This window comes from Pseudomyrmex gracilis, unplaced genomic scaffold, assembly GCF_002006095.1.
Source record: "Pseudomyrmex gracilis isolate BER0280 unplaced genomic scaffold, ASM200609v1 scaffold_160, whole genome shotgun sequence".
In the NCBI taxonomy this organism is placed as follows: domain Eukaryota; kingdom Metazoa; phylum Arthropoda; class Insecta; order Hymenoptera; family Formicidae; genus Pseudomyrmex; species Pseudomyrmex gracilis.
The window spans coordinates 53,317-71,318 of NW_018020744.1; the positions used below are offsets into that span (position 1 = coordinate 53,317).

Sequence of the window (18,002 nt, forward strand, 5' to 3'; positions counted from 1 at the left end):
AATTGCAAACCGCAACCGAAACAATTTTTTAATCGATCATCGATAAACGACCCGTGGAATCTGGCAACTTTCCGCGCGCGCATTTCGCGATAAAGTCGCATGTCGAATTATGTGATATCGCAAGTGTAAATTGTAGTTCGAGCGCGCGTCGCGAACAAATGATGCAAACGTTAAAGGTCATTTGAACTATTTAATATACTCCTCCTGAACTCTCGAGCGCGCAACGGCACGAGTGTGAAGTATTGTTGAAAATTATAATCGGCAGTCGATAGTTAGTCATTACCAGCTGACAGTTATTAATGGCGATCGTTAGTTATCGCGGTTAAATACTCGCTCGAGTGCGTGAACTCGCATGACTTGTAAGCGCGCGCGCGCGCATAATTGCGAATGCAATTGAGATTTTTGTAAATTTTTCGGCTTTTGAATAATTTTCTTAGAACTTGATAAAAGTGTTTGTTTTTTTTTTTTTCAAATTAAAAATTGTATTGTTTCTTAACGCTGTGTGCGTGTTTTTCAAATGTGAAATTGTGTGCGAAACAATTACAAAGCAAAAGGTCACGCGTGTACATGCGTGCACACACGTGCGTCGAACTATCGCACGTGCTCTTCTCTAAATAACGAGGTCAAAAGGTCCCCGCTTTCCATATTCTTCATTCTCAAACGCAACTCTTATAAGAACGATAGATATTAAATGGATACTTGTATAGGTAGATCTCGATTAAATCGCAATTACACAGTTATGCTTGCGTCTTTCATTATGTAACCTCTCACAGGACGCTCCAAGGATAAATGTCGTCGGCGATAATTACGTGTAGATATCTGTGTGTGCAGTTCAATAAACTTTATCTTAATCATAAATATACACACAGACAGTTCGAGTAATTGATCGAAAAATTAATACGACAAAAAATATATATATATATTTCTGTTAGATTAATGTGTGATTTAAAAATCCTGCAGGTTCTGTGCAGGATCTTTTTTTACTTGCGTGTCTGCTCGCGCGAAGTGCAAATCGCTCGCTCGCTCGCTCGCTCGCTTGCTTGTCTTGTTCGTCCAAAGAAGTGGACCGGTTGCTTCTGCAACTCAAGTATCGCAAGAATACACGCGATGCGCGAAATCGATATTTTGCATACAATCGTGAAGCATTTTGGCCCGGAGTCTTGCACCAGCGATATCAGGTCAAGGAGCTGGACACTTCACGGACCGGATGTATTCTCTGTCGCAGAAATTGCGATCCTGTCGCCGATCGTTCGCTCGCCGGGGTCGTCGGTTTTACGCAACAACGCCGGGCAAATTTATATCGCCATTGTGTTCTGGCAACAGAGTTGACGGGAGCTCCGCTCGTTTGCGCATCCGCAGTTGGAAAAATTAAGAGAAAAATTTCGCAAAAAAATGAACGAAAAAAAAATCAAACGTAAAAAATCTGATAATGTGTGCGATAACAGACCAATTTTTTTTCTCGGCATTCATTTGCATTACGCAATTCTTCAGCGCAATTACAGTTTTTTGCTCATCACGCAGTCTTGTGCGAAACATTTCTCATAACAATATTTTTGCAATGTTATTTTTTTATTTGTTTTCATATCAATTGCTCTCTCATTGAGACTCATTACTAGCAATACGAGATTCTTCCGCATAGTTTGTCTCACTGGTAACGTGATTATTTAAAACTACGTCGTGCAATTTACATCGTGAATTTCTTCTTACGAGACAATACACACATTTCTGAAAGACAAAAAAAAAAAAAAAGATCGAAGAAGAGCAACACGTAATTAAAAATAACGTAACAGAAGAACGAGAATATAAGATCGAGCGTAATGAACGAAGAAAAATCTAAAACTACACCCACGGAAGCGACGAAGAAATTAGCGGCAAATTGCGAGAGAAGATTGTGAAGATGTTCACCTTCGGTGTCGTGATCGTGGGATCCTCACGGCAAATAGATCTGTAGACTCGAGTGTGTATCCCGGTTATGAATTCCTTTCGCCGCTCGTCATCTATAACGGAAAGAAAGGAAGGGCACAAGCGCACGGCGAAGAAAGACGAGTCGACGTTTCTAATACCGTTGACGCGACGGCGACAATCGACGCTTCGAAGCAATTCGTTTGCGCGATCGATACCGCGGGTAGTCGCGTCAGAAACGATCTCTAATAAGCACCTCGTTCGTGTATCACCAACGGTCGTGTTCTCGCAATCATGTTGTGACATCATCGGCACAATGTATCGCGCTCACCGACAAATCGTTGCGTGAAGAACGACTTCGCCCTTCTTGTTCGATCGTCGACGAGAGACCTTGAAGAGCTTTCGTTGCGATGAAAGACGGAACAAAGGAGACGCGCCGGAGAAGCCCAATTGTTGGGAACACAATGAGACCAGATCGATAAGAGGAAGACGAAAACTCTGAGCAATCCGTGTAGAGAAAAGGTTACGAGGCTCCAACGAGAATCTGTGATTAAATATCGTTTTAAAATCAATCGAATCCTAAATACAAGCTTGATCTCTGACTCGATCTCAGGATCCGCTAAATTGTATTCATCAAAGATTTCGAACATTCTTAGGATCAATTTGAATCGATGATGACGAGCAAGACCCTCCCCTCTCGGTCACGAAATCTTCAAAATAGCTCCAGATCCAGAGACTTGCCCGCCTTGGGGTATACGATATACTCACTTGAACCCGACCTGACCTTTCTGGTTTTATTAGCCACGTCGGCTTAGGTATGCCTCGTCATCACGCGGCGAGGCAGTCTCTCGAGGAGTCTCACAAAGACACGCGCGGCACAAGAGGCGCATACCTTCGGGGTCCTCCCAGGCATGGAGTATCCTCGTGGAATTATTGTGCAAACCGCGATCCGCGCCTAGCGATATTCCTCCCGCCGCTCAAATTGCCCGCCATTCTTGATCCCAAAATGGATCGAAGACGCTACTTGTTGGCTACCAAGCGGCGCCAACCTACACAAAACGAGAAACTAACGTTTTCGACATTTCGACCAATTTTTTATGCGGACTTTTGAAAGAGATCGGAGACAAGCAAGATTATTTAGCCGATCTTTCGAGAATTTATAAACGCAAATGAATATTCGAGTAAGTTTTGTTCCACGAACTTCGAGGTTTCTAAATCCAGAAATTTCTCAATATATTCCTTTTAAAAAAATATATAAATTGTTCAGTAATTTTTTTAGTAAAATAAATGAACAAATAAGTAAATAAATAAGTAAATAAATAAAATTAATAAACGTTAAAGCCATCGCACAGCTGTAAACGTTTCGATTTTTTGTGTTTCAAATTTCATGTTAACGAGCCACAATTATATAATAGTTTTTTAAGTGAGTAACTTTCGATCTCCTGTCAAACAAATCAAATCTCTTCTCGTTGCCTCCTCGAAGCGAACCAAGCGTGTGTCTAAATAGCTTCATTCGTAAAAGACAACTTCGCGAGCGGAGAACCACCGCGCGCACTGACTCACAAGTGGCCTATTACAGTTCAAACACGACCTATTACATCTTTACGATCGCTATGTTAATCTTCCTCGATGCTTGGAATAATTCATACGCAACAAATTTACGATATCCCGCTATCTCAATCCCGTTAGATTCGACCAGATTCGCAAAAGATAAGAAGAGACTGATACTTCTGCAGGTGACAAATATAAACGAGCGGAAACTTTAAATCCCGTTCGATAAATCAACCGCGCGACATCGCCGGTCGATGTTACAATCGCAATCGCGCGAGAGTAGTACGCGAAATTTATGAGTCCGCGGATATATTGTTGCGGCGCGCGTGGTGTCAGGAGGATGACGAAAGCGAGAGCGGAGTCCGTCTAGCGTATAAGGTTCCCGCCGCGTGTCTAGCGCTTAATGAAAATTGTGAATACCACTTACTCGACGACATTTCGCGATCACACGCGTTATCCGTTACATTGTACGTACGTACGTACGTACGTATTGTGCATACATGCACATGCGGAGAGGGAAATTGCTTGGTAAGCGCAAAGTTTACCTTACGTGCCGCATTCAAGTCGGGGAAGTAGAGTTTACCTTATGCGCACATCGCTTTGCAACAACGTTGAATTAGCTCGCGGGCACTAAAAACCGGGTGGAGGTAGGATTTACTCGCGGGTACAATCCGCGACTCGGATTCCTGGATTCCCTTTCCTGCCCAGGCGCGCGATATTACGCGCGGTATTGCGTAAAGTCCGACGAACGCTGCGCGAAATTGTACGTCTTTGTTTGTTACGTGCCTCACGTGGGCGGAGTAATAAACGTAATAATTTATCAATTTGACGACGATTTACGATCACATTTGAGATTTATACGCGATCGCCGTTGAAAGAGAGGATACTTGGATACGTAATTAGTTGCGTGTTGACGTAATAACAATAAAGTCTGTAATTATCCTCGTAATTTTTTACCAAAACTCCGTTTGAATCGGAACGTTTCATATACGTTATTTCAATTACGAATCATTTCAATACTAACTCGTATGTGTGTGTGTGTGTATTTGTGCGAGCGTGTTTAACGAACCGCGAAACAGCATATGTTGTATGGATCGCTATCACTATAAATTTCGCCGACACTTCGTTAACGACTCGGAACTTCTGTCGTGGTTTATCGATCAATTAATATCCCGTGTCGATTGCGGCGAATACCAAATACGGCAAGTGCATGCGTATATACAATATCGACGTAGCGTCGGTATAACTCGATTGCGACAAGTTTCAGCGATGATATAAGTTGACATTTAGTCTCCAGTTTAGCGTCACGAGACGAATATCGGTAGGTAATGTGACCGCACCGGATCGGCATGATCCGTGTGTGGAAAATTGATGAATAGCCGTTTTCCGCGGGCACATCTCGCGCCTTTTTTTCTCCGCATTATCTACGCATCATATTGAGTTAAAAAAAAAAAAAACTTTCGCGATTCGCGCTTGTGTGTGCGCCGTCGATTCACCGGAGCTGGCGAATCGCGTGTGCCTCATCGCGGATTGCACCGGTCTCGCCCGCGGGATATCGCGGACTCCGGATTGTACGCGCGTATAATACGCGCGGTTGCGTTATGGATGGAAGCGCTTATTCTGCTCTGGGAGCGGTCACGCCTTAAGAGAATGCAATTATACGCCGAGAGAGATATCTCTCGACGAACCGGAGTCGCTCGCGCGACGGATATGTAAAGAAAAAAAATGAAACGACGAGCCGATCGAGAAGAGAGAGGCTAACACGCATACACACGCATACGCGAATACAATTAAGATATACAAATTTTTGTACGTACACGTGCGCGTAAAATAATTTATCGGTAAAATGAGCTCATTTGTATTTAATTCGAAATGAAACGCTTTAAACAATTTGTTACGAGACGGTTCGTCAATATTTCATTCTCAATGTAAACTCTCTTTTTCTTTCGTTAATCCGTACGCAATTATTAATTAATCTCATTCTAAAAGTATCCGAGTTTTTTCTTTTACGAAAATATTAAGTGAAATATATTTAAAATAATGTTACGATTGTTCACACGCACGAGGTGCTACTGTCTTTTCGAATTTACATTATTTGTGTATCACAAAAGTGAGAGGCCGACTTCTTCTTCTTCGAAGCCGAAAGGCGAGAAGTTGAATCGATTTTTACATTATACAACACCGGGTCTTCACGCGAGGCAAATCGGCTTTGTATTAACCGTTATTTTGTAACGTTCCCGATACATGTGACGAAATCAGGTGCATCAATGGGTATCTTATGATGCATTGTTTCTTATTTGTCTATTTCGCAGCTGCGCGTTGCGCACGCAAGATGCAGACACGGATAGGCCGCGCGAACACACGCGCGTGAATCGGCAGGTGGATGCGCTTATTAATCTTGAAAGTGGCCGCGGGACAATGCGAGGTGTGATTGCACATATTCAGAATCTCCGCGTGGAACGCAAAAAAAAAAAAAAAAAAAAACAGAACTCACGCGACAAATGTGAGAGAAACGAAACACTGTCGAACATTACGTCGTTCGTATCGATCAATTTTGGAATCGACGCTCGTCACATCCGCTGTTGATCAACATGGATTCGTTCGCGTAGGATTTATACATACACAGAGATCGCATGACGCTGATGTCTCGCATTTCTTTAATGCAAATGTGCGCGCACAGTACCGACCGACTGTCATGCCGAGCGCATATAACATTTAAATTTATTGGAAGTTATCGGCGATAGTTATCGGGAAAGAAAACACAAGTCCCGCCTGTTGTTTCTTTTATATTTACAAGCGCGCGCGCGCGCGCGCGTTCTGTGTGCATTATTTATATCCACACGCGCGTTACTTCTGCAAATGAATTCAAGATCTTGTCTTCTCGATGTAATTTTTTTCCTTCAAAAAAAAAAAGTAAACCCGAGAATCGTCACGCGTGTCTGATCTTCTATCAACGTTAATTTTCTACATTGATATCGTAATATTAAGAAAAAATTGAACAAAAGGTCGTTACAAAAAAAAAAGGTCAATTGGTAACAAATTCGACTCGTTCCTTAGCAATCGGCTTAATCAAGTCACAAAAATGTTCAATAAAATAAAATATAATGCACCTTTTTATCGGGGCTATTAGCACACGCAGAGATACATATTTATCCCCCGATATCATCAGTTTTACATACGCACACACAATGACACCCACGTAGTTTCCCGATGCGCTAACGAATGACTCTATTAAAAACTGAAACGGTAGCCGGGCGTGGGCTTCGTGCACACACGTGCACACACACGTGTGCTGAATAATTGGCTCATGTGTTTGAATTGAATTTGCTCGATCGACGAATCACATCGGCGAGGAGCATCCGCAGCCGCGGGATGCTGCGACCGTGCATACACACACGGGTTGAAATTGAGGGGTAGGGAGGATGCGAGGGGGCGACAGAGGGATCCCCGATAGAGGAGAGAACGCTTTCCTCTCCCGTGCGCGCGATTCCACCCGGGGAGAATGGGAAGGTTAGATCCTCCTGGGCGTCTTCATATATAAATGCCGGCGGTGCTCGCCAGCACCGGGATTACAAGATTCGATCTCGTTCAAATCGACCGTCGCACACAATTCCGCCGACAATCGTCGTCATCATGCAGTATCTAGTGAGTGATGATCCATCATCCCGTCGTCGAGGAAGACCCGCGTCCGATGGTCTTCGTTCGCGTTCTCTTTCCTCTTCACAATTTGAACGGTGAACGCGCGACATATTCGGTGAATTTAGACAAAAAAAAAAAAAAAAAAAAATGCGTTTCTCTCACTGCGCGTGCGAGAAATTTTTTTTTCGTCTCACACTACGAGAGACTTCGCGTACGTTTCGTCGATTAACGAACTTGCATTCCGCAAGTCAAGTGGGATTCACGTGGGACGACGTGGAACGCGAAGTGGAGGCATCTTGCATCTGAAGTGCGCGTCTCGCACCAACGTTCTGCGTTTTGTTATTTTATAGAAGCCTCATTTTTGGTTCGAAGTCATTGTTCGTATTTCGGTTATTGCGAGAGATATCTACGTGTCTCGGTGATTAAATCGATAAAAGTGCTCTGTTCGCTCCAGATTTGAGTCTTCGGTCCGGGGGTGATAATTTTTGACATTGTTTTTTTTTTTCGTCTGCTTAAAATTTTGCAAGACGATGCGAAAAATTACTGTCATCGTATCGTGAGTTTTAGCTTCGGAAATTCGACGTCGGATCGATATTCGTGTTGACGACGTTCGTGCGGGCGTATTTTTTTTTTACATACTTCTATTCGCACTATACAAAAAATGCAATAAATTATTATAATATAAAATTTAATATTACAGTATATATATATATATATATATAAAACCGCGCGCAAATATATTCTCGGATATATTTGTGCGTCCGATTCGTCGAATCTTGAACTTATCGGTGCACATGTAATTGCAGATCTTAGCGTTTGCGATCTTTGGTTGCGTCTGCGGACAGTTCGGATCGTATCGCGGCTTTCCCAGCCAAAATGCATACAGACCGACACCGAGGCCTTATCAGTCGCAACCGCCGCCGCCGCCGCAGCAGCAATACACGTATGGAGTTACATATACAAAAATTTCCGCTTAAGTCCTAACTGTTTAAATTGTCAACAAATTATTTTTTACACACACATCTGAGAGTTTTCTCTGCGCGCGAAGTAATATAAAAATACGAAGTATAATATAAATTACATTGCGCACACGTATGTTTAGAATAAATACGTGCAGGTAATGTGGTAATGTTTTGCAAAAACATGTTCTTCGAGATACATCTATTTTCTACTTTTTCCAAGTTGATTGCCGTTAAAACAGAAATAAACATACGCAAAAAATACAAATGTGAAACAACATTTGCATTGCACAAAGGCTGTTTAGAATTCAAGACTCCGCAAAATAACAAACATTTGTCGATTTTTGCTCGCATAGATCCGCCTCGAGGCCGTTCATAGGCATTCGAAACCAACAGAAGGATTCATCACCGGACGGATCTTACAGCTTCAGCTACGAAACCGAGAACGGGATTTCGGTGTCCGAAAGTGGATATCCTCAAGCCGGACCTCAGGGTCAAACAGAAGTGAGTTTCGTGAGAATTGAAAAATATCTCGTTTTTTTTTTTAAATTCAATCAAATTTCGCTGAAAAAAAATTTAATTAATTCTTTACTGTTGCAAGAATAAAGTTATTGCCAAAATTTCTATCGTAAAAAAAAAAAAAAAAAATCAAACGTGTCGAAGAAGGTTTTTCCTTTTTCTCATTCTCACATCTCACACAAACGTGACGGATGTTGTAATCAACTGAAATCAGTCTTCTCAATTACGTGCGTTACATAATGAGTATGTAAATGCCAGTTCTCCGATCAAACGGGTTTCGCTTCCTTTTCTCTCTGTCATTAATTACCGTCGCACGTAATATTCAGGGGGTCAACTTCATTTCTATGTTCTAATCGATTCGCTTAACGCTTGCATTTATCTCCCGATTCCGAATAGGTGGTGCAGGGTAGATTTTCGTATCCCGCGCCCGACGGCACCCCCATCACCATCGAGTACACGGCCGACGAGAACGGTTTCCGGGCGCAGGGCGCGCACATTCCTACGCCACCCCCGATACCGGAAGCGATCAGAAGGGCGCTCGCGGCAAATCCACCCGGACCCGACGACGAGAAATACGACCGACAGCCGTTCCAGCAAAGATTCGGCGGACCCGCGTACAATGCCAATCCGTACCGGAGGTTTTAGTTTCGCTGCCGCGACGCACGTCTCGAGATTTGTTCCACGACCAGCAGCGAAGCCAGACGGAATATCCGCTAGAAGCATAGGAGCTAAGACATCGACGGCTTTCTTTTTGGTCACCTCTCTATTTGCCCTCTCCTCTTCCCTATCGGCCGCTAATCCGAAGTGATACGTGTATATAGGACACACACAGCATGGTGATTCAACAACAAGAGTATCCTACAGCAATAACTGTATAACTGTCGTTATGCAATAAATCAGTACACACTTGTTTCTACTTGGTCTCGTGTATCTTTTCTGTCTACATTCACATTAAGCGTTCGACAACAGAACACAAACGGTGCGTGTTACACTCGAGCGTGTTGCGAAGCTCGGTAGCGGTAATTACGTTATCTTCTCCAATTCAAACGCGAGTTGGATCAAATGAATTACACACGTTCGACTGTTACTCTTTCGCAAAGATGCACCGTAGAGGAGAGGAATTTCTCGTTTTTCCCCTACACGGAGAGAGAATCGTAAGCATCGGCTCCTCCCCTCCTTCGCAATATCCCATCGCGTTCCCACGAAAAATGGCGCGCGGCATATACGGGAATAATAATGAAATTGTGCGGTACGAGAAGATCTCTCGCTTAATGTCAATCTCCACCCACGCTTCACGGGCACACGTGACATATTGCGTAAATTTTCACGCTCGGGGTTCAAACGAACGTACGGGGGGGATTCGCACACGCGGAAATTTCACTCGTCGAAAATAAAATTACACGGTCCAGTTTAAAACGTCCGCGTTGGCTTTTCATCGCCCATCCGTCTACGACCTGTGTGACACACTGACATACATCAAACGGCGAGAAAATGCCAGTTTTGCCGGCACGTAACATGCGCGGTTGCGTCATATCTTACACGAAGGTACACGGTGTTTTTTACGTTTGCACGCTCTCGACTGCAATTTTTGCTCGCAGAAAATCTGGGATCTAAATAAACGCAATCGATTGTGACGCGCACTCTTCGAAAAAAAAAATGTCGCCGTTTCTCGCGATTCGTTGTCGCGAACGGGAAAGACAGCGGGAGTTTTGTCAACGAGGATAAAAAAAATTATTTCGCTTGAAAGATCGTCGATTGTGTTCCTCCGCGAATTCGCACACAGCGTCGCTTATCGTTAATTAGCGACACTTAAAACACACGACGAAACTCTGACAGACAGAATCTAGGTAAAATCTAAAGATTCGCCATTAGCTTCTTTATCTAGCGAATTGAAAATAAATGATGCACAAAGAGCGTAAATTTTGCGACTACCTTTCGCGAGAGAAGGTGGCGTGTGAAGTTCAACATTCCGCGGTGTTTGTTTAAAAAAATCCGCGGGAGATTCAGCTTTCAGAAACATTTGAAACCTTTCACGCCGCCGCGTGTGCGGCTTGGTTTCTTCGTGTTTCCCATACAAGCTTCGAAATCAGGAAAACATCCCGGGGGACATCCTCCAATATGCAACGCGAGTTGATGAGGAAATGCACATATATGTAGTTTCGCGCGCAACACAAATTCGCGAGCTATTTAAACTCAGATAAAACATATTTTGTAATTTCAAATTTTATTATTTCGATGTAAAAGCTAATTCTTGTTTTTTATTCGATTGTTAATAACCGCGACTCTTTCTCAACACCTCGCTTCCTGAATTTCACAAGTGTTCAAACTTTCATTTGGAGGATTTTGTTTGCGGTATCGCGTAATAAAAAAAAATTTTTTTGCGCGCGAGATGGACAAACGCACCTTAAATGAATCAGCAAACAGGATGCAAGTGAAAGTGTTTTACGTACCCGTCTCTCTTTCGTTATTTTGCATTCTTTCACGCATCATCCCGGTCAAGGACAGCGCAACTTGGGCGGTTCTAAACTTCCTTCGAAAGGTTTCGATCGAATCGATCATCGCGGGACGCGATCGGACAGAAGAATCAGACGAGAAAGACAATGGAGACGAGGAGAGAGAAGAAAATGAAAAAAAAAAAAAAAAACACATTGTAGACGGAAAAATCAGAAGCAAGAAGAAACGTATCAATCCTGACGAGATATGCAATTTATTCTCTTAATTAATCGGTTTCGATTTGTTTCGAATCGCATCTTTCGATAATTATCCAACAAATACAAAAATTGACAGCAAATTGTTGCCAATTGTGCGCTAATTGTTGTTTTTTGACAACAATATCTGTTTTTTTTTTTTTTTGATCGACAAAAATTTTGTTATTGCTCGTGCGCTGCGTAAGAGTGGAAACGACGTAGAAACATGAGACATTCTAGATTTTTTTAGAATTACATTAAAATACGTACAGAAAATTAGCACGTACCTTTCGGCGAGACCAAAAACTTACAAGCCTCGAAGTTGGATGAAGAGAGTCTTTGTACACACTGATATATCACACACACACACTCGCTAATTGCGCTTATGATAAATTTTTATACACATATAAACACTTTTAACTAATATAACATAAGTTTTTACGCCTTTAAAGTGTTTAAACAATTGTTATCTACAAATTGTTATCTATCGCAACGCTCAATGACTGCAAAACTTTCGCGGCTCTTTTGTTTTCTTCCCCTAACGTTTTCACAGCGTCATCTTTACGGCACAGGTTTCAATCTTTCCTTTATCGAATGTTCATGTGGTAAGTCCCTACTTATCGTCGGTCGAATTTGCCTTAAAAAAGAATTATACAGAGGTCGCTTCTGATAAAAGACGTCAATTTCCTGCTCGTAATCCAAAGGAAACGTAACCTCCTCGCGCAAAACTGCAGACGAAACTGACGTGACGTTTGGAAACGTTAAGTTTTGTGAAAAAAACATTGTCAAAAACTGAACCAGTAAAACGATTGAACAAGCGCGAAGATGCCGGACCATTTAGGAGACGATATGCGAAAAGTGAAGAACGAGGAGGAGAAAGAGGAGAAGGAGATAAAATGTAAGTTTCTCGGCGATTCAGTTTTTCCTCGTTCTGTCATCTTTGTCTTCTCTTCTAATTGCTTGTCTGTTGCTTTGCAGCTTTGGATGAAGGCGATATTGCATTGTTGAAAACTTATGTAAGCCAAACATGATCAAATTGGTAAAATCTTTGAAATATATAAAGTGACTTATAAACAATTACATATGAGTATTTTATTGAGTTTGAATTAATGTACATCTGTGTAAAAGTTTATATATATATATATATATATATATAATTTTATAGATTTTAATAAATATTACATTAAAGTTTAGTACAAATAATGAATAACAATTTTCTTCTAACTCAGGGTCAAGGACAATATACAAAGAGTATCAAAGTGGTGGAAGAGGACACTCAAGCAATAACCAAGCGTGTGAATGAATTGACCGGTATTAAGGAATCAGATACTGGTTTAGCACCACCAGCACTTTGGGATTTAGCAGCAGACAAACAAACCTTACAGAATGAGCAACCTCTGCAAGTGGCGCGCTGCACAAAAATCATAAATGCCGATTCCGACGATCCAAAGTACATTATAAATGTAAAGCAATTCGCTAAATTCGTGGTCGATTTAGCGGATTCAGTCGCACCTACGGATATAGAGGAAGGCATGAGAGTAGGTGTTGATCGTAATAAATATCAAATTCATATTCCGTTGCCATCAAAAATTGATCCTACTGTAACAATGATGCAAGTTGAAGAAAAGCCTGACGTAACCTACAGTGACGTCGGAGGCTGTAAAGAACAAATTGAAAAATTGAGAGAAGTTGTGGAAACACCGTTGTTGCACGTTAGTACACGCTTGTATTTTTGCAGTGAGTTTTTTAAGAGAGTTTTATTTATGTTGTGAGAAAATTAATTACAAAAATATTACAGCCAGAAAAATTTGTCAACTTGGGTATTGAGCCGCCCAAAGGTGTTCTTCTCTTTGGTCCACCTGGTACAGGAAAAACTTTGTGCGCTAGAGCAGTAGCGAATAGAACAGACGCCTGCTTTATTCGTGTAATTGGTTCAGAATTAGTCCAGAAGTACGTTGGTGAGGTAAGTCAGTAAGTCACGTGAAGGTATGAATATGTTGGACAGTTTGCAACTCAATTTTTCTACAGGGTGCTAGAATGGTAAGAGAACTTTTTGAGATGGCGCGAAGTAAAAAAGCATGTTTGATCTTTTTTGACGAAATCGACGCCATCGGTGGCGCCCGCTTCGACGATGGTGCCGGCGGCGATAACGAAGTACAACGTACCATGCTGGAATTGATAAATCAATTAGACGGGTAAGCTATTTCGCGTTTATACTACGAAAATACTATCCGATCTGTCGTCTGTGATTTATGACCGCAAGCCGATTTCTTTTTTTACCGCAGATTTGACCCTCGAGGTAATATAAAGGTCTTAATGGCGACAAACAGACCGGACACGCTGGATCCCGCTCTCATGCGACCGGGACGCCTGGACAGGAAGATTGAGTTTGGCCTGCCTGATCTTGAGGGACGCACCCACATCTTCAAGATTCATGCTCGTTCGATGAGCGTCGAGCGAGACATCAGATTTGAGCTGCTCGCTCGTTTATGTCCGAATAGCACAGGTGCCGAAATTCGATCTGTGTGCACCGAAGCCGGTATGTTTGCTATTCGCGCGCGGCGCAAAGTTGCCACAGAGAAGGACTTCCTCGAAGCAGTCAATAAGGTCATCAAGTCTTACGCCAAGTTCTCCGCGACGCCGAAATACATGACGTACAATTAAAACCACGTAATAATAACCACGTTCGATCTCCGTGCCCGATAATTTAAAAAAACGTTAGCGCAACAATCTTGTGATTAGGTATTACATTCGATCAAGAAGCAACTTTGTTTTCAAATCGTTTAATAAAGAAGTGTTTTCTGATATAAAAAAAAAACAGTTTCTGAAAAAAAAAAAAACAAACAATCAAAACTATTTCAACCTTTATCTCTTTTACGCATGCAATTTTTCGAACTTCACTCTAATGGGTCCGTCGGGTTTGTTGATTAACAATGAAACTGGCTCGAGAGATCCTCCACACCATGTAAAACTCAGTTCTCTGCATATCTGCACACACGATATATTGAAAAATTATCTATACGCGACTGTACATTGTTATATTTTGATACGATGCATATATATATATATGGTTTGTGTAAAAAAAAAAAAAAAAACTACTACGTACCCGAAGTAAGAGAACCTGCAAGTTTTGCTCGGCGAATCGTCTGGCGATGCACGACCGCGGTCCGTGACCAAACGGCAATAACACGTACGGATTTACAGTCTTTTTCTTCGTTCCGTTCATCCGGTCGTTCCTATTGCGCAGCCATCTCTCCGGTTTGAACGTGTTCGGCTCGTCGAAAAACTCGGGGAGTCGACAAATCACTTGGTTTTGCGTGACGACCGGAGTCTGAAACGAGTTCACGATTTCTAAAAAAAGTCTCGCTACCATCTCTCTGTTTCTTTTTTAACGAAGTAACGCATATCTTCAAGTGTGTGACTTACTCCTCGGGGAACGCGATATCCGCTGAGAATCACATCCGTTTGTAAAATACGACCTATTCCAACGGAAATTGGATTCATGCGAAAAGTTTCTTTTATCACGGCCTTCGTGTAACTGGCGTTTCTCAGAGTTTCCGTGGTTATCGCGGAAGCGGGATCCGACAACAATGTCGCGGCCTCCGATCTCAGCCTCTCCTGAGCTTCGACATTTCTCCCGAGATGATACAAAGCGAATCCCATACTGTACGTCGTCTGAAATGGAACAATTTGCTTTGCTTTGTCGTTCGCGATTAAACACAATGAACGAAAGTTTCTCATTTATTTGCGCTCGAAAAAACTCACGGTATCCATTCCGGCGAGCAATATGTCGCACGCCATGCCCACAATGTCTTTAATATCCAAAGCCTCGTTCTTCAGATATTCATCGAGAAGCGATTGCTTTCGTGACGTGTCTTTGCTTTTTTCTGTGATCAATTGAAGCGCTACTCTGGTGAGAGAATAATAGCGGGATTAGAATTGTGTAATGATAACGTTACATTTTTTAATTCCCGTGAATGTATGGGATCTTAATATTCCATATATGATTTTCTTATTATTTAGAGCTTTGTGATAATTTACTTTTCCATGTAATTTTGCGCTTTACATAATTTCCTATACAACGGAGTGTCGAAGAATCTCCAGAGCCTCAAACCATTGTCTAATTTCAATGTCGCGCTATTGGACATAAATGCCGCCTCCATGAGTCTCGAACTTCGCGAATGCGGATGTCTCTCCTCGTCCGACAGGCTATGCATCTTCACGTCAAATGCGACGAGACATGTTACTAAAAAAATAGAATAAAAAAAAAAACTAAAATTTCAATATTTATATATTTTTTAAGTATATTTATATGTATCTTTATGTATTTATCTTTTATAAGGATAACTTGCGTTAATTTATATCGTTCTTTCTGTACGACAAATACAAAAAGCAACTTCGAGAAGTTTAATGAAGATTTACAATTTAAGAAAAGGCGAGAAAGCAGAGGTTGTAAATCGTCGGTTTTTTCTCGAGCGCAAAGACGTACGAATTCTTGTACAACAGCATCGGTGTCTTCCAAATAATTAGCGATATTGCGGGGTTTGCTCAGACCCTTCTGAAACTCCCGTCTTATTCTCCACCATTCGGTGCCGTTTCTGAAAGTTCGATCTTTTTGAAGAACATATTTCACACACACGCGTTACACAACAGAACAGAACAGTACAACACATAAGTATCGAAAAAACTATGAAATCTTTACGTGCACAAGAGCCCTCCGCTGTTGTAGATGCTGCTTCTGTCTTTTCGATATTTCAAAAGAGCCAAGTGCGACCGTCTCTCGGGATGCAGACCCACTTCGGCTTTGAAAATTGCCTCGATGTCTTCGGGTCGAAAAACCCAAACAAGCGGCACTCCCGGCACTATTTCTTCCCGTACCAGAGGCCCAAAACGCCTTAGTTTCAATATACCGTTCACATGCAACTTGTTGAAGCTATACTCACCTGCGCGATATACAGTCAAGTGAAGAGTTTTGTGTGAGTTTATTAAAAATAATAACATTTGCTTTTAAACTGTTCGCGGGAGAAAAAATTCTCTGTGAATGGACGAATAAATCTGATATTTTGATTACAAATATGTGAACACATAAAATTAAGACGATCTTTTACGTATATGAGTATGTCTCACGTAGCAAGGTAACCGCCTTACCTTGTTCTGGCCGTTACAAGGCCAGACAGTCTTCTTGCTAATTTAGTATTTACTTGATAAATAACCAAATGTTGTTTACGTCTTTCAGACGTAAATTAACGACTTAGAAAGACATCTGAAGGACTTTTTTTCTCGAGTTTATAAATAAACATGTAAAACCAATATTTTCTCTCTTTCTCTCTTTTAATTCAACACAAACAAAAATGACCAAAAATACCAAAAATAAAGAGAAGTCGAAATTAAGTATGAGTTATCATAAAGTTAACTTTTCTTTCTCCGCGATTATTGCGACGACGCGACGTCTTATTTTCGTTGTCTATAACAATCAAGTACGACGCTCTTACCAAAAGGTAAATATTTGTATAGCGTGCCAATTAAACGAAAAGATCTCGGTCCGGGAATCTCCTCGAAGGGCTTGGGTTCTTCGCTTCCGTCTCTGTCAATGATACTCAAACGGGTTGAGCAAAATCGAACACACAATTTCTTTATCGGTCCACCTTGACCGAAGTATTTCACTCGCGAGTACATCTGAGCGTGCTTTATATCGTTCACAAAAAAGAAAATTTATTCCAGTGAGATTTATGTCAAGCTTAATTGTGTGTTATATAAGAAAAAAAACATTTAATAGACTACCGTGTGTTTGTGCGTGTGCGTCAGAAAACAGGTTTCGCAGTGACTATACGAAGCAAAGATTTCGATCTCGGCCGCAGCCACATTTTCCGTCTCTCATTTTTCTCTCACTTTTACTCACTCTTTATTCGATGAACGGTTCTGAAACCGTTGGCATAAATTTGATGCTACTCGGATAAAACTGCTTCTCGATGCTGCTTTTTAGAAAACATGACCGCGCACGGACATGACGTGAGTGTCGAAACATTCACGCAACCAATATTGTTGTGTTAAATGTTTATAAATCTTGACGTATACGCAAACTTGTTTGCGATAAATTTACGTGTAATCGTCACGCGTCTTCGTAGAATTATTTAACAAGACAACTCTTGTATTCGGTTTCGTTGATATCAAGCGAGAGATGCGAGAGATAAAAGATTTATCTCAGCGGCTAAACGCCGATATATATTGTTTCAACTTATTTATTTAATAACTATTTTAAATAAGTTATTTATCTATAAAAATTAAATATCTATTTAAAATTTTTTTAACAAATAAGGTATATATATATATAACATTTATTTTACCAGTTACTAGTGTATATATGATAAAACAATTGTTTTGCATTATTCATGTCGACTAAAATTTGTGAACGTATCGTGCAAATCAAGTGGCTCGATCATCACAGCGAGGAACGCATTGTTCGAAAAATATTTGTCATACGTATCTAAATAAATACTGTTAAATTGTCATTTTAATTTATCGTCTCTCTGAATTTTTTCCTTTGGGAATTCCTCTCTTAAAAGCCCAAATTTCTTCATAAATTATCGTAATTTGCAAAGTTTCACCACTGTCATGCTTGTTACTTAATTATAATACGACTTTGTCTGAATTTATGTCTTAAAATGGTGTGGTATACATGTCACATCTGACGCCGAATTATTTGAATATTTGGTGAACATCTCGAAATGTTTTGTTATCTGAACGT

General features: G+C 41.2%; 3 protein-coding genes across 5 annotated transcripts; 2 read left to right on the forward strand and 1 right to left on the reverse strand.

Annotated features, from left to right (window-relative positions):
- Positions 1–6,993: 6,993 nt before the first annotated feature.
- LOC109857471 (endocuticle structural glycoprotein SgAbd-2-like) lies at positions 6,994–9,486 on the forward strand. Its single transcript, XM_020433783.1, has 4 exons — positions 6,994–7,098; positions 7,899–8,035; positions 8,408–8,555; positions 8,967–9,486. The coding sequence occupies exons 1-4, from the start codon at positions 7,087–7,089 to the stop codon at positions 9,213–9,215; spliced, it is 546 nt and encodes a 181-aa protein (XP_020289372.1). The 5' UTR covers positions 6,994–7,086; the 3' UTR covers positions 9,216–9,486.
- Positions 9,487–11,950: 2,464 nt separating this feature from the next.
- Positions 11,951–14,097, forward strand: LOC109857488 (26S protease regulatory subunit 7). Its single transcript, XM_020433820.1, has 6 exons — positions 11,951–12,155; positions 12,236–12,273; positions 12,487–12,969; positions 13,056–13,220; positions 13,286–13,452; positions 13,543–14,097. Exons 1-6 carry the CDS (start codon positions 12,083–12,085, stop codon positions 13,919–13,921), a joined length of 1,305 nt encoding a protein of 434 aa, XP_020289409.1. The 5' UTR covers positions 11,951–12,082; the 3' UTR covers positions 13,922–14,097.
- Positions 14,098–14,120: 23 nt separating this feature from the next.
- Positions 14,121–17,790, reverse strand: LOC109857487 (cytochrome P450 302a1, mitochondrial). Of its 3 annotated transcripts, XM_020433818.1 has the most exons (9): positions 17,039–17,790; positions 16,750–16,942; positions 15,960–16,200; positions 15,680–15,855; positions 15,299–15,503; positions 15,023–15,167; positions 14,684–14,932; positions 14,364–14,588; positions 14,121–14,245 (listed from the first exon to the last, which is right to left on the reverse strand). In XM_020433818.1, the coding sequence occupies exons 2-9, from the start codon at positions 16,931–16,933 to the stop codon at positions 14,132–14,134; spliced, it is 1,539 nt and encodes a 512-aa protein (XP_020289407.1). In that variant the 5' UTR covers positions 16,934–16,942; positions 17,039–17,790; the 3' UTR covers positions 14,121–14,131. The 3 variants fall into 3 exon arrangements, with proteins under 3 accessions (XP_020289407.1, XP_020289406.1, XP_020289408.1); XM_020433817.1 differs by having other exon boundaries at positions 16,750–17,789; XM_020433819.1 differs by lacking the exon at positions 14,121–14,245 and having other exon boundaries at positions 14,518–14,608; positions 16,750–17,789.
- Between the last annotated feature and the right edge of the window lie 212 nt (positions 17,791–18,002).

Excerpts from the sequence above, each read along its gene's own strand:
- LOC109857471 (XM_020433783.1), top strand. Across the intron at positions 8,036-8,407 it reads CCGCCGCAGCAGCAATACAC|ATCCGCCTCGAGGCCGTTCA; the intron begins GTATGGAGTTAC and ends TTGCTCGCATAG. Across the intron at positions 8,556-8,966 it reads GACCTCAGGGTCAAACAGAA|GTGGTGCAGGGTAGATTTTC; the intron begins GTGAGTTTCGTG and ends GATTCCGAATAG.
- LOC109857488 (XM_020433820.1), top strand. The coding sequence starts at position 12,083 with ATGCCGGACCATTTAGGAGACGATATGCGAAAAGTGAAGAACGAGGAG. Across the intron at positions 12,274-12,486 it reads TTGCATTGTTGAAAACTTAT|GGTCAAGGACAATATACAAA; the intron begins GTAAGCCAAACA and ends CTTCTAACTCAG. Across the intron at positions 13,221-13,285 it reads TCCAGAAGTACGTTGGTGAG|GGTGCTAGAATGGTAAGAGA; the intron begins GTAAGTCAGTAA and ends ATTTTTCTACAG.
- LOC109857487 (XM_020433818.1), bottom strand. The coding sequence starts at position 16,933 with ATGTACTCGCGAGTGAAATACTTCGGTCAAGGTGGACCGATAAAGAAA. Across the intron at positions 16,201-16,749 it reads ATACAAATATTTACCTTTTG|GTGAGTATAGCTTCAACAAG; the intron begins GTAAGAGCGTCG and ends TATATCGCGCAG. Across the intron at positions 14,246-14,363 it reads TGCAGGTTCTCTTACTTCGG|ATATGCAGAGAACTGAGTTT; the intron begins GTACGTAGTAGT and ends TCGTGTGTGCAG.